General features: G+C 39.9%; 1 protein-coding gene across 2 annotated transcripts in view; it reads left to right on the top strand.

Moving 5' to 3' along the window:
* Positions 1-509: 509 nt before the first annotated feature.
* Positions 510-15,654, top strand: part of ATP9B (ATPase phospholipid transporting 9B (putative)) — a 154,607-nt gene continuing 139,462 nt past the window's right edge. Inside the window, exon 1 of one of the 2 annotated variants that reach the window (XM_064705159.1) lies at positions 510-816. In XM_064705159.1, coding sequence (XP_064561229.1) covers positions 722-816 — 95 coding nt within the window. In that variant the 5' untranslated portion in view covers positions 510-721. The remainder of the gene's footprint in view (positions 817-15,654) is intronic. The other variant, XM_064705157.1, reaches the window with a different exon arrangement.

Genomic DNA, 15,654 nt, shown 5'->3' with positions numbered 1-15,654 from the left:
ACTGTCTTTCTCCTGCTGTGGAAAGTCTTCTGTATTTGTAATGGTGCTAGGCCTTTTGCTCCCCCACAGCATCTAATTTCAGAGGAATACCAAGAGATAACATTCTACAGTAGGTCTATGAACACGCATATCTTCCAAACCAGCTTTTGCTGGTGATGACTTGTCTATCAACCCTGTGAGGTAACACAGACTGGTTCATTACCCCTGACATACAGAACGTCCACTTCCAGGTGGCAATACTTGTCTCCGTTTAATGGCAGGAAAGCATCACTGGCAGGCTTGGAACCTCAGAAGCTGAATAATCACGGAATCACAGAACAGCTCAGGTTGGAAGGGACCACAGTATCCAACCTCCCTGTCCAAGCAGGGCCGCCCAGGGCACAGCACTGCGTCCAGAGGGTGCTTCAGTATCTCCATCACGGGAGACTCCACAGCCTGTCTGAGCAACCGCACAGGAAAGAAGTTCTTCCTCGTGTTCAGGTGGAGCTTCCTGTGCACCAGCCGTGTCCTACAACCCAGCAGCAGGAGCAGAGCGCGGCTCTCGCCCGCCGTTCCCGCACTGCGACTCCCCGAGGGCTCGGCGCCCCCTGAGGGCTCGCGCGCCGCCCGCCCCGTGTTTACCTCGAGCCCCCGCCCTCCCCGCCCCTCACGTCACCGGCGTGGCCGTGACGTCAGAAGGGCCGGGGCGGCGCCCGGCTGGGCGGCGGGGGGCGCCCCCAAGATGGCGGACCAGATCCCGCTGCGCCCGGTGCCGCGCAGCGCCCAGCGCAGGGCGGCCTATTACAGCAGCGCCGCCGCGGCGCAGCGGCACAGCAGGTACGGGAGGCGCCGGCGCGGCGGCCGCTGCTCCCCGCTTCCCCTCTCCTTCCCCTGTCCCCAGCTGCGGGCGGGGCGGCGTGCGCCCCTCGCCCAGTCCCGCTGCCCGGCGGGATCCGGGACCGCCCGCCCGCTCCGCGGGGAGGGCGGGAAGGGGCGGCGGCCCCGCCGCGGATGGCGGAGGGGGGTGTTGGCAGTCGATGGCTCTCGCAGGCCTCCGCGGCGGTGGCCGCCTCTCCTGGGCCGCCGTTCCCGTGTCCCGGCGGCGGGGCCGGGGCCGGGACGGGCTGCGGTGGCGGCGGGAGGATGCTCAGGGCGCCCTCGGGCCGCTGCTCCCGACGCAAGCCCCGCGCCCGCGGGTGCGGCCTTCGCTCGCCCGGCCCCGCCGCCCGCAACTCCGCGCAAGTCGGGTCCCTTGGCAGGAGTTCGCCGAGGAGAGGGATGCTCGCGGCGTCCTTGGTAAATGTGCTGCGAGCTAGTTGTTGGGGCTAGCACGGACACCATTCCTGAGTGGCCAATAAAATGGTTTCAAATTCCTTCAAAGATACTCTATTGGGCTTAAACAATTTAGAGAAGACGGTTTAAAGATCTGCCATCAAATTGTTTCCAGGCAGAAATTGAGCGTTGCTTTGCTTCCCATTATTCTGAATAATTTCTAGGTATGCTCTTGTGAGCATGGAAAAACTCTGCTCCATAATTTTGGTGTCTCCATTGGATAGCACTCTTACAGTGGATTATGTGATTCTATTTACTAATTACATGTTTCTTTCCTGTTTTGGTTCTTGTAGAGCATTGTTTGTGGGTAGAAGGACTGGAGAGAGCAGTTGTAGGATCTGAAGCAAATGGACTTGCTAAGAACAGATAGTTGGTGCTCTTTTTCTAGTTCAAATACAGTGATAAATCTGTTTCATAATGAATAAAATGTGATAAATCTGTTTCATAATGAATTAAATGTATTTACTTCTTTGTCTGGATGCGATAACCAAAAAGAAGGTAGTTTAAAGCTGTGCAAAATAGGTTAGGCTTTCGTTATGTTGTCTTGATTCTTAAACTAGATAAAGGGTTTTTTTAATGAACATTCACAAATTTGTAGGACTGTCTGCCATAGTGTTAACCTTCCCCATCTCACTAATAGTTGAATGTCCGACAACTTGTTGTAGGTTTGTCCTCTGTCTTGAGGTAGGGCAGTGTCATCATCATTAACCCTTTGCCTTAGAGAATTGAATCAGAGAATGCTCTTACTGAAATTTGCTTATCAGTAGGTGTTTGGCTTGGGAATAAAGAGGAGGATTTGGTAGGCAAAAGTTTAGTCCAGACTATCAAAGGTACTGGGACTTCTGTAGGTTAACCAGGAGTGTTCTGGTGATGCCGTAGATGGGATGGCTTGAGTCCATAAGTCAGATGGTTACACAGTTAATTGAAGGTGTGTGTGCAGGTGTCATTGTGGTTCTTTAGACAAACTGTTTGATTGTGGCTCTTTATAAGCAGATTTGGCAAACTGTAGGAACTAGCAAGGAACTACCAACTCATTACAGATTTGCTTCTTGCCCTCTGTATTTGATCAACATTGCCCTCCAAAGATTGTGGATTATATTCCTTCCAGTTTAGATGACATCTTTCAGAGTTAGGGTCTTTTATAATCTGTGTATTTAACATATTGATCCTCCATAAAAGTGATTATCTGTGTTTTTAGTTACTTTTGTGCAGCTTCTTGTAGGTATATAAAAGCTTTAAAAATTGACAGGCTCATTTATTGTGTTTCTTCATATTTGATCGCTTGATTAATGAATTGCTTATCTGAGCTCTGAGAATCAGAATACTTACACCAGCCTCTTCATTCACTTTATTGGTTTTATTTTTCTTGATGTGGATTGAGTAAGTTGGTCATTCTCCTTCAAGAATACCTTACCTTGGATTTGTGAGAGCACCTCTGGAAGGTGTCCTATGGACCTGCAATAAAAACATGGCAATGCTTGTGTGGAGTCTACCACAGCTGTCTTGTGTAGAGTCAAAGGGGAAATAGAGCAGTGCAAATAGTGGAATTACAACTTGTAAGTCTTGTGGCTCTAAGCTTGTAATTGAACTACAGCTTCTATGTCTTTATGAATGATTCATCCTGCTTTTCTAATCTTTATCTTCAGCACAGACTCTGAAGAAGCCTTGCATTCCTGTGGAAACTGCAGCAAAGGTCCTGATGTCAGATACTTATGAGAGTGTTGAAGTGAAGTCACTGAGGTCTCTGATATGCAGAAACCTATCATGTGCATGTATGCTTGAGGATTTTGCCTAAAAGGGTGTAATAAATATCTCTGAAGATGTCTAGAAACAAACACCTATTAAAACATACTGGAGCTGGCATGTTGGGTTTAATCCAGTGCTGTTGTTTCTGGACCTTCAAGACTTTTTGACTTGGTGTGATTTATTTTTTCAGTGAAGAATTTACAGTATTTTGGAAGTCATACACACATCCTTAACTTTAGTGTGGTAGTGTTTTTAGCTCCAGTGCTGCTGTGCAACCTCAGTTAGTACAACTCAACAGTTGCCAACCCTTATTGGCCTTGCAGCTAATTTGTAGAATGTCTTCTTTTGCTTGAGCTAAGCAGTCTGTAGGACTCTGCCAGTGTTTGTGTAGCTCACTTTGCAGTGAGGACAAAGATTATCATACTCATTGTTTGTCACACTCACTGTTTGTCTGTAGTGCACGTTGTGCTTTTGGGATTTATTTAGACACACCGATAGTGCATATTTTAAAGCTGGAATACATTTTCCTATACATACCTAAAGAAACTCCAATAATATGCACACTTCTGTATAAAATTGTAGCCAGCTAAGAATCATTAAATGTCCTGCAATGTACTTTTATATATAAATAAACATGAGAAGATTATGTATTTTTATATATTCATACTTTATGTGTTAAGGCCTGTTAAAATATATTAAAATACATATTAAATATTACCTATGGTTCAATGAACACATGCATCTTGTTCTGCTTTTATTTCTGATGTTTAAGCACAACTTATTACTTTTGCAGTAGAAATTCAGTTTTTACATTTTCTCTCATCTTTCTCTACCTCAGATGGACGGAGAACTATTCATGTGTTGCTATCAACAATCAGGGAAATCTGTCTTGGAGGAAAAAGTTGTTCACCTTAAAATGAATTTGAAAAATCCTTGCTATTGTTTAGTATATTCAATTTGCGTAGTTGAAAAAGGCTTGGGGGAAAAAACTGATTGGTTCAGCACTTGTTTCAGCACCTTGTCCTTCAGCTTGAAGGTTGTTATCTACAGGAAAATAATTGCTGCCTTTTGTTTACATGGTGAGGGAGAGAGAGGAGCAGAGAACATTCAGGTTCACCTTAAATGTGCAGTGAGGCTTATTCTCATCTGTTTGACTTGTGTTTGTCATCATCAACCACAGAGTAATCAACTGCTGACCACAGGAAGGAAGTTGACTGTGCTGTCATGTGAGGTGGGTGGCAGGAAAAGAGGCCTGGTGGAATTTTGAAGCTGATAAGGAGCTAAACAGTAGTCAACTATCATTTATCCATAAACAATATACCTGGTTTATTCAGGTGTTCTATGCTTGCTGCTGTCAGTGCATGATCGTATTTGGCCTACTGAGCTGAGGCAAGAGGTATTGGGACTCCTGGGCTGGTACCAGACCATCACATCCTTCCAGCTCTCCCTTATGTGACATAAATTCACTTGCACTCCAGATATTCATAAAAGAAATCTGTCCTTGTTCATGATGTGGGCCACAGTAGTGTATTTATGGATACACAGCTGGATATATTAAGTGGTTGTTGTAGGGCAAGTTGTAGAACAGGTCAACTGCTTTTGCTTGTCTCTGCAGTTTGCCACTGATGGACCAAGTCTGTTTTGAGGCAACTGACTATTCTGCTATTTGGGAATTCTTTTATGTCATTAGCAAATTAGAAGCTTGCACACGAAGGAAAAATGAACCAAGTAATAGGATAATGTGTCTTTTGTGCAGGTAAATGTAGAATACTTGTTGCTTAACAATTTGTGAACTGTAGCTTATTTAATGTGAAGTACATATAACAGAAAAAAATGAAATCTGTTCCTGACAAAAGGGAATGGAAGTCTGCAGAACTTGAAATTCAATGAAAATTCACGATTCCCTGATACTTACAAATTTCAAAACTTCATTTTTTGTAGTACACAAAAAATAAGATTATTTAATGTAGTAATACTGTTCTAGTGCTTTTGATTTGAATGAAAGCAGTTCCCAGCAATCTTGTAGTCCTTATGGTTATGATTTCTCAGAATGTTTGGCTAGGTTCCACATTGAACCACCAAAAAAGAGATAAAAATGTCAATAGATATTAGTCAAGGCAGGTACTGTAATGCTGTGGAATTTTTAATTTCTGACAGTCTGATATGAACGCGGTTAAAATACCTTTATTTTCCTGCTGCCTTTCAGTTGTTTGTTAGAATTGTGTCCTAATTCTAAATGGCAACGTGGTTTTCGCAGTCTAGATGTTATTCTTTGTAGTCCAGTAGATTTTGATATTTCATGTATAATAACTAAGAATAATGTCTCCAAATCACAAAAAATATTATTTGGTAAGACCATGTAACAATCAGAGCTTTTAGGACCTAACATCTCCTGTAGAATGCTGTTCCCAGAAAGCTCATGACTTATATTGCTATAAGTGCAGGTCTGGAAATCCTTTCAAAATGTCCATAATTGTTCAAACCTCCCAAGTATTAATACATATTAGTGGAGTTTACCCATTGAATGGGCTATATGCAGTGATATTTGGTACTTTGTACAGTTTTGTGAAATGCTGCTAGTTTCTATGAATCTCCTTCCCTGGGTATTTCTGAATGTTTAGAGCAAAAGTTCTTACAGTATCTGGCCAGAGTTATACAGGTTTCAATTTCATCTTCTCCCCAAAACACCTGTTAATTGAATGGCTCTACATATTTTATCCTGAAAATGAACTTGAAAATGATGGATGAGGCTGAATGGCTGACAATATTGGCATTAATTTGAATTTTAATATAGTTTCTGTGATAAAAAATTCCAAAGATGAAACTGAATTTACTTTTGAACATCTGTGTTTTAAAACTGCTTTTGCAAACTTCTTCCAACATCTGTTGTTTGACCAGAAGCAGTAACTTGTTAAATGCAGAAACTATAAATATCTATGGTTTTGCTGGAGTTTTTTATTTGGTTTGTTTTGGTGTTTGTTTGTTTGGTTTTGGTTTTGGGGGTTTTTTTGTAGAAATAGCATTGTTAATGCTATTCATTCTGCTACTCTGGACATGATCAATGAAACTCCTGGAAGTTAAGCAGCTGTGGGAGTGTGTGGGAGTGGGTCCTGCTTATTAATTCTCCATATGTGTACTGGCACGCCTGCACTTCCTTGTGGATAAAACTCCTAACTCATCCTGGTTCCTGTGGTGTTTCCTTTACTCTGTGACAAGCAAACAGAAATGGCAGCAAAATGGATGCACCATTACAGATGATTCTTCTGTCTCTGTAGGACAGAAATCTTTGCTGGAGGTAGCAACTCAAAGTGAGATGTATCAGTAGTTACTGTGACGCCAAAAGCTGCAAATGTTGCAGGTTGCTCTGATATTTGCTAGAAACATCATGAACCTTGAACAGCTAAATATGTTATTCCTGGGAAATGTTTCAGGCTGCAGGTGCTGATATGTAGATGTTTTAGTGTATTGGGAATGAGAACACATTAAATTACACAGCTGTATGTTATGCTGATGTATTTGAATATATATGTTCATTACAATACACCTCTGTCTTCTGTTTCAGCATAAGGAGGAAAGGATCAAATGCTGTACAAAGAAGTCTCTCTAGAATAGTCCTTAGGAGAGTTGTCTGCACTTTCATGCATTCTTGCAAAGTGGATCAATCATGTATGTCCTTTGTTCTTTTCCAGGAGAACTCTTACCCCTCCCTTTTTTATAGACTTGACCTGAAATTCAAAGTGTTTGTCTCTTTTTCATTTAAAAAAAATTCAACATTGATGTACTGTCTTGCAGGACATACTGCTCTTTGTTTATTAGCCTTTCCTAGATTGTGATTTTGGACAGAGGTTCATCCCTGTTATTTTTAACTATGTCACTCAGTGACTTTTAGACTTAGTCTTAGATCTCATCTCTGAATTCTGATTCTTCCAACAAGGTTGTTTGTGTGGCAGCTTTGTACTTGGGATGCTGTATTTGTGTAACAGTGGTTGAGTTGGGTCTGTTTTCAAGATCTCAAGTTATGGAGAAACTAATTCTCTAGTTTTTAGAAAAAAGCAGTAGTTCATGTATTCCCATTCCTGGACTTTTTTGGTTTTTTTTTTTTTTGGAGGGTTTTTTTGTTTGTTTGTTTGGATTTTTTAGTGTGGGTTTTTTTTTTTTTCCTTCTGCTAAAAACTGTGTTTATAGGTTAATCATGCTGGTTGGAACTGACACCTTATTTAGGATAGCTGCAGGTTCTGAAACTTCTGCCTGGAACAAAGGTCCAAGGAGTTTGATATATAAGTCTTGAAAAATAGTCTTGCCGTATGTGAATATTTTCAGACCTTTTATGCAGTGTGTGTTGTCATTGCTAGGTTCTGGGGCTTTTACTTTTCAAAGCAAAGTTTAATGATTTAATGATGCAGGTAACCATATGGCATGCATATCAAGTTGTTGATGTTAGCAACTGTAAAATAATTTTACGAACAATAAGATTTTCATTGGCACCATACTTGAGAAGCAGTTTGTCATATTTTATCTGCAGACACAAATTAAGATGACGTACAAACCTTAGGTGATTTTGGTAAAAAAGTGATTTTTAATTCAGTTCTTTAATTTGATATTATGTAAACTGTGCATTTGGAAAATGTTGTCTTTATGTTTTTCTGTTCACTAGTAATGGTCTTTCATACCAAGATAGGTTTACAGAAGGTCATAATTTTTGGCACAGTTATTCTTACAGTAACTATCCTGATCTGAAGTGTTTGAATCATTGGGCAGAAAAAAAGTTGGAGAACTTCAAATAACTATTGTAGGTGTTACTATTGTTTGCAGAAGCACAAGTGACTGCATGTTAAGCTATTATTTTTGATGCCTTCCTGATTTGTACCTATAGTATCTAAATACAGTGATTTGTATTGCTTGGGCAGGCATTTGGATTGCTAAGAAGAGGGAGGGAAAACAATTGATTGGGCTACAATGTCAATAACAATACCCAGTGACAGTGATAAAATGGCCCTGTTGTTCTGATCAATGACATACCCTACTAATTAAAAAAGGGTTCTGCTGAATGTAGATGATGTTTCCTGAGGTCCTACTGTGTACTTAGGTATTTCTGGTATCTATTTGTTAAATACAAGAGACTCACTCATCTTGTCATGGGTTGAAAAAGATCTTGTGTTAAGGTATGCATAGCGCTTTGTAAGGTGAGCAAGGGGTAATAAGGATGGGTGGCTTTTATCATGGAGGCTCCATTACATGTCTTCTCAATTTGCTTCTTCTCTATCTTGTTCTAGTAAGAAAGTGTGATGTAGGAGAAAGAGAAGGCAAATAGCATTCAGAATATTTGATTTTTCTCTGGTGGAACCTGTTGTTTTAGTATCTGTTTTAAAAGCTACTGATGAAAGGGAGCTGCTGTGGTAATAAGTTTCTATTATGCTTGTAGACCTTTATCTGAACAGATGTAAGGGAGTTTCCCTTAGTTCTGCAAGGCTGAAGATACCAGCTTTTTGTTTGTTTGGAGTTTTTTGTTTGTTTAGCTTGTTTTTTTTGTTTGTTTGGTTTTGTGGTGGGGGTTTTTTGTTGTTGTTTCTGGGTTGGTTGGTTGTTGCTGTTTAATTTTATTATAGTAGTAGTAGTTCAACAATGCTGCCTTGTGGTTTTCCGTATTATCTCTCTGTATCATTTGGGGCAGGGAGGCAATGATTCATTTGGACTTATTGCAGAGTTTGGTCTTACTCATCTCAGTGACACAGTGATAAACTTGCCTGCATGCAGTAGAAGTACTTTTTCCTTATATTTTGTTGTTCAGTGGATAAACATGCACTATGGCAAGAATATTGTACTGTTTTTAAAAGAGCCTCGATGTAAATGTTCTGCTGTAGAAATATCCAGCATCCTTAAAAGCTGTTAGTATTAACTGTGGTTACTCCATAAAAATTTGTAATAGCAGTATTTTGTGTGTCTGATTCTTTTTTTTCAGGTCAGGACCTGTGTTCAGACACTTCCCAAGAAACACTGATTAGGGTGTTATACTTGCATTAGAGGCACAGCTGAAGCTGAATATAAACAACAGCAAGTTCTGATCAATTGTAAAAACTTTAGAAATACCTTTTCTGTGTTTTTTGGGAAGAGGTTGAAGAAAAATCTTTAAATTTCATGTATTTAGCTGTAGAAGATTTTTCCATTTTCAACTCCTCTTTTAATCTAGGAACAGCATGATTGCTTCGTAGATTAACAGAATTTACTGCTATGTGAAGCATAGAGGTGTTTGAAATTAGAGGAAAAATGTAATTTTTAATTCTTAGAAATGCAGGGTAATATTTGAGGGAAGTAATTATTTGTAACTTGATTTTTCTTGGGTAAGTTTGTAGCAAAGCAATTTGTTTTATGGATACAGTGGTTATTTGTTTAAGAAGAGTTACACAAAACTACATTGTTTAGTTATAAACATGGTTATGAATGAATGTGCCTTGCTAAATAAAATCTATGCAGCTGCAGTTTCCTGGGAATTTTTTCTTCATTAGAGGATGTGATCTGGACAGTTTTGTCAGTGATACAGGCAGTCTACAGCAGTTGTTGATTTGGTGGTTCATCCTTTAAGAAACAATTTTGCCCTTCATATGGAAATGCCTGTCACTTTCTTAATTTTTTTCTACTGATGCTTCTCTACAATTTGGCAGATTCCTCCTTTATCCTCAGACTGGGAAAGTGTTCACATAGGTTGGAGGTAGAGCAGGATAGGGTATGAGTGGGACAGATTGCACAGGTCACTCTGTCCTGTGCCCATGATGGGAAGCAGAGGGAGTCCTGTGGCAGCCACTCAGCCAAACCACCAGCTCTCAGCAGGATGTAACATGGTCACAGCATTGGGTGGCAGCAGCTCAGCTAGTGTTTCTCAGCTTTTTTGCTCAAGACTTTCTGCTGCAGCCTCTCTTCCATGATACTCTGCATCCCACAGCCATCTCCTGGTTCCAATTCATGCATAGACTCATGACCATGCATTCCTTTTTCCTCCCTCACTAGGTTTGAGAAATACTGCTTTAAAGCATCAGCTTTGTTTTCCTTCTTGTGGATGATCATCTATAGCAAAACTGATAGGTGATGAGGAACAAATATTTATGCAGGATCTGACACAGTGCTTATATTCCTGCCTGGGTCTTTTGATCAAGCAGATAAAACAACCCTCTTCATAAATACTGCTTCTGCATTTGTTGAGTGAGTAAAACCAGAAGAGCATGCAGTCACAATTGCCCTGTGTCTTGCACCTTCCTGCTGCACCCTTGGATATTGCTCCTTTAGAGTAATGGGAAGCTAGAAAAAAAAGGCAGAAAACATAGAAATAATTATGGACCTGAATAGGTAACCAAGGTAGATTTAAATAACTTAAAATGTCTTTCATTACCCGTTATGGTACCTATGAAACTCTGCATCTGCATCTCCTCTGGCAAACAGCCCTTAAAGTGGAATGACGTCAGTACATGTGACTTGAGGCATCATTTTCACAGTAGATATTTATATCAAAATTTCACTTAAAAGTATTTATTGTACATGACTTTGTTTATCTGTTCAATGAGATTCCTAATAGTAGTCAGATTTTGTGGAAAGTTGTTTAATATTAATGTTCCTTTTTTCTTAGGAAACTGTATTTTGTCAAGATAGTTTTCTTCATACCTGATTTAGTAGCAGTCGTGCTGAGAGTTTTGATGTCTCCACTCTGGCTTCTTTATTCATGTTGCTTTCAGTGCTTCCCTGTTTTAATACAAGTTTCTAGGATTATACTTAATTGATTTGTCACTCAAGGAAAATCAGCACTTCAAGCAATTAAGTGCAGCAAAATACTAGATAACAAAGACACAAAGATTTTTGTTCTCATCCTAGTTATGAAAAATCCATTATTCATTATCTTACTGTTTTTAAATACTGAAGTACAATTTTCCAACACAATAGCAAAATTGCTTTTGAAACAGAATAAATTGCTTGCCAGTTCGCAGGCTGTATTTTGAAGTCAGGCTTACCAAACACGATGATGCTTATGCTCATTATCTTCACTACTTGGTGAAGCTCCATATTTGAAAGTGCAAATGTGGATACCAATTGTAGGAAAAAAAAACAACCCTTGCCTTGTCTTTAATATAATGGTAAACAAATATTAAAGAAATTATGATTAGAAGATCAATGTATTCCGCAAATATTACCACATTAACAAAATAGATTTTAACATTAGGCATATCTATGAATTTTTCTCCATCAAATCTCTCCCATGATTCTCTTGCATTAATGTGTTTGTTCATGAAAGATTTTACTCTGTTTACTGTGTTACTGTTGTTTATAAGAGATACTATTTTCCAAATCAGACACTTGTTAACTTTGTAGGAAGTAAAAGGGATGTGTTACTTTGTGATATCTTGTACTCTCAATTTCAGCTGTCAGACTGTGATCACACTGGGTGGTGTTAAAATACATCATTAATTAGTTGTCCGAGAGCAATACACAATGCTACATAAAGCTCTCTATTAAAACCATGATAATGTAATTTACAAATTTAATTAGAAAAGATTGTAAAAGCATTGGACAGGAGTATGTTTAAACACAGGCCTGTCTTATTGGAAGTCTAAGAATAAAGTAATGTCTTGTGTTTTTACTACGCAATGGTTTTATTACCAAGTGTTGATCTAGTCTGAGAGAAATCAATGTAATTTGGTATAATATGGATCTTAACCTGTAATAACTGCTGTGTTTTGTGAAGAGATTATTTTGTATAATGTTTTTTCTTAATGTCCATTAATAATAATAATAAGATAAAATATATTTCTAGATTGTCATACTAAACTAAATAACAGATAAAGATTTTTGCAAACATCATTGTGAAGACCAAGTTTTCTCATGTTTGTTTTAAACTTTTTTTTTTTACGTGCATGCTTTTAACAATAATTTGGAAAGCATTTTCCATGCTGTATTATCACATAACTTTCTGGAAACTCCTGACTTTTAATATTAGCACAGTTTATTTTATTGTGAAACTTTGGTTAGGTTTTCTGCAGTGTGGCAGTGCTTTTACACCATTTTAAACATTGATGAAGATTTCTTGTCATAAAGCCTAATGTACTAAAGGCTCCAATACTCACTTGACTTGCAATGGTGTACAGGAGATGTTTGTTTATTATTACTCCTAGTTATGCAGTATTTTCTAATGTGGTCTGAACACATCCCTTAATGGTGTTCCATGCCAAGTGATTCCAAGGCAGTGCAGAAATCTGGGCATCACCTGCCAAAGAAAAGAGGGAGTGTCTAACTAAAGACTTGTTACACAGTAGTGGGTTTAGGGCTTTTTATTCCCTTTCCCTATTAGAGTTTACTTCTTAACTGTATTGATACCAATTTATTGTATAGCCAGTGTAAAGTGTGTGGTGTACCTTTCCAATAGAAATCTAATATTCAGTCTCTTGCTTCCCTCCCTCCCTTTCCTGGCATCCAAAAAAGTTAGGAACTGCTTTAATATATATTCTTGTATACAATAAGGCTCAACATAGAAAATCTAAGAGGAATAGAAATGGTTTCAGGTTTTTGTATTAAATATATAGTGAGTTGAAAAAATGTAAGCCTTCTAATGCTTACCCCTTGTGTTTGTAATTTTGCTTTTTTTAAAAAAAATACTGTATTTGACTGAATACTGTTCAGGGTGTTGCTCTGCCAGCAGAACTCCCTCCTGCTTAAGCATGGCCACCTACAGCTGCTTGCTCAGGATCACGTCCAGACAGGTTTTAAATGTCTCAAAGGGTGGAGATGCCACAATCTTCCTGGACAGCTCATGCCTATGCTCAGTCATCCTCAAGTTAAAAGTGTTTCCTGATGTTGAGGTGGCACCTTCTGTGTTTCAGTTTGAGCCCATTACCTCTAGTCCTGTGACTGGGCACCACTGAAGACAGCCTGGCTCATTCATCTTTGCAACCTCCCTTCAGGTTCATAGACATTAATAAGATCCTGCTTGTACCTTGTCTTCTCCAGGCTGAGCAGTCCCACCTATCTCATTCTTTCCTTGTAGGAGAGATACTTCAGTCCCTTCATCATCCTCATGGCCCTTCATTGGACTCTATTCAGCATGGCCATGTCTCTCTTGCACTGGACACACTGCTCCAGGTGTGGCCTCCCAGTGCTGAGGGAGGGGAAGAATCTCCTCCCTTGACGTGCTGGCAGCACTTTGCCTGATGCAGCCCAGTACCTGTCTTTGCAGCGAAGGCACAGCGCTGCTGTCCGCCAGGATCCCCAAATTCTTTGCTGCCAGGCTACTTCCCTGGAGTGGCCCCCAACATGTAGTGATGAGTGAGGTTGTTCAGGTGAAGAACTTAGTAATTCTTCTTGCTGAGCTTCCTGAGGTTCTAATCAATCTGTTTCTCCAGCCACTCAAATTTGCACTGGACAGTGGCATGTTCATCTGGCCTGTTGTCATTCCTTCCAGTTTTGTGTCATCTGCAAACTTGCTGAGGAAATATTTTTCCCCATCTTCCACATCATCAATGAAGATGTTAAACAAGACTAAGCCAGTATGGATCTCTGGGGTACACTGACCTAGTATACTGACGTCCAGCTAGACTTTGTGCCACTGACCACCCTCTGAACCTGGCCATTACAACAGAATTCAGTTCATCTCACTGTTTGCTCATCCAGCTACTGCAGCAGCGGCTTGCCTACAGAGTTTTATAGGAGACAGTGTCTAAGACCTTACTGAAGTCCAAGCAGACACTATCCACTGCTCTTCCCTCATCTACCAGGTCGGCTATTCAATCTTAGTAGTTTATCAGGTTGGTCAAGTAGGACATCCCTTTGGTGAAGCCATGCTTGACTACTTCTCATAATTTTCTTGTCCTTTTTTGGAAAAGATTTCTAAAGATGAACCACTCTTCCAGGGACTGTGATGAGACTGAAAGCTAAGGGCAGGTTCCCTGGGTCCTCCTTCTTGGAAAGGAGGAAAGCCATTTGATTTCCTCAAATCTTTATTCACTTACCCAATTGCCGTGATTTATCCAAGATTATTGGAAGTGACTTTGCAATGACATCTGACAGGTTCCTCAGCACTTGTGGATGCATCCTGTCAGGGCCCAAAAGCTTTTTTATATTTTTACATGCAAATATATATATAATAGAATATTACCAATATATAATACATATTTTATTACCTATTATAATTACTTTATTATATATGCAATATTACACTATATGAAATATATATATATATATATATATATATATATATATATATATATATATATATATTTATATAAATAAGTATTTGGTTTGCTTAAGTGTTTCCTCACTCATCTTCCTTGCTTTAGGCTTTTTTCCTGTTCTCTGAGACCTGGGACTCCTGAAAGTCAGTGTTGCTAATCAAGACTGAAGCAAAGGCATCCAGCACCTCAGCCTTTTCCATGTCCTGTGTAACTATATCCCCTGTGTTATTCAATGAGACCCCATTTTCCCTTGTCTTCCTTATCTCGCCTATGTACTTAAAACTTCTTGTCTCTGACTTCCCTGGCTGGATTCAATTACATTTGGCTGTAGCTGTCCTAGCTTTGTCCTTGGAAGCTTGGACAATGTTTTTGTATTTCCCCAGGTTACCTGTCTTTTTTCTACCCTCTGTGCACTTCTGTTTTGTGCCCGAGTTTGAACAGCTCCTTGTTTGTCCAGTCAGAGCCATCCCATTGGATGGGAATCTCTTGAATTTGGAGTAGGTGATCCTTGAGTACTAGCCAGCTTTTTTGGGTCCCTCTTCTCCCCAAGACCTTATTCCATGGGACTCTTTCAAGCACTTCTTGAAGTGGCTGAATCCATTCTGAATTCCAGGGTTATGAGCTGCTTGCTACCTTCCCCCCTGCTCTCAGGGCCTTGAACTTCACCATCTTATGGTTACTGCAGTCAAGGCTGTGTTGACCTTCCCATCCCCAGTGAGCTCCTCCTTGCTTGGTGAGTATGAGGTTTAGCAGAGCATCTTGTGTCATGGGCTTCCTCCAGAGTAATTAGAGGAGGAAGCTGTTATCAAAGTGCTGCAGGTCCCTCCAGGATTGCCTATGTCCTTTTGTGTTGCTCCTCCAGCAGATACCAGGGTGGCAGAGGTTCACCAGGAAGACCAGGGCTTGAGAATGTGAAGCTGCATCTTTCTGTGTGCATTTCCTGTTCAGGTGGTCTCTAGAAGACACCTACTAAAATGTTGTCTTTACCTGTTCTGTCTTTGTTCTTAATCCAGAAGCTCTCAGTTGCCTCCTCATCCATCCCTAGGCAGAGCATCATGCGCTCCATCTGCTCAGTCACATACAGGGAATGAATTTCTAGTTTTGTTAATTACTATTTTTAAATGGTTTGGGATTAGCTTGCTGGGGAGAAAATGAGACAGTCCCAGGATTCACCTTGTAAGAGATGACTTTAAATGCAGTTTCATAAAAATTAAACTTCCTAATTCTGAGTAACAGTGCATCTTCTTTCAATCATCCTCCCTAAGGTATAAAAGTATGAAAGGAGTAAGTTAGTCAGTTTACATGCACTTAGAGGAATTTTCTTATTGAATATTCCAGTGTTTTGCCTTAGCTTAAAAAGCATTCCACATGTGTAAAATTGAGATAATGGATA

The sequence above is a fragment of the Zonotrichia leucophrys genome, chromosome 2 (assembly GCF_028769735.1).
Source record: "Zonotrichia leucophrys gambelii isolate GWCS_2022_RI chromosome 2, RI_Zleu_2.0, whole genome shotgun sequence".
Lineage (NCBI taxonomy): Eukaryota > Metazoa > Chordata > Aves > Passeriformes > Passerellidae > Zonotrichia > Zonotrichia leucophrys.
This window is presented reverse-complemented; position numbering and strand designations above follow the sequence as displayed.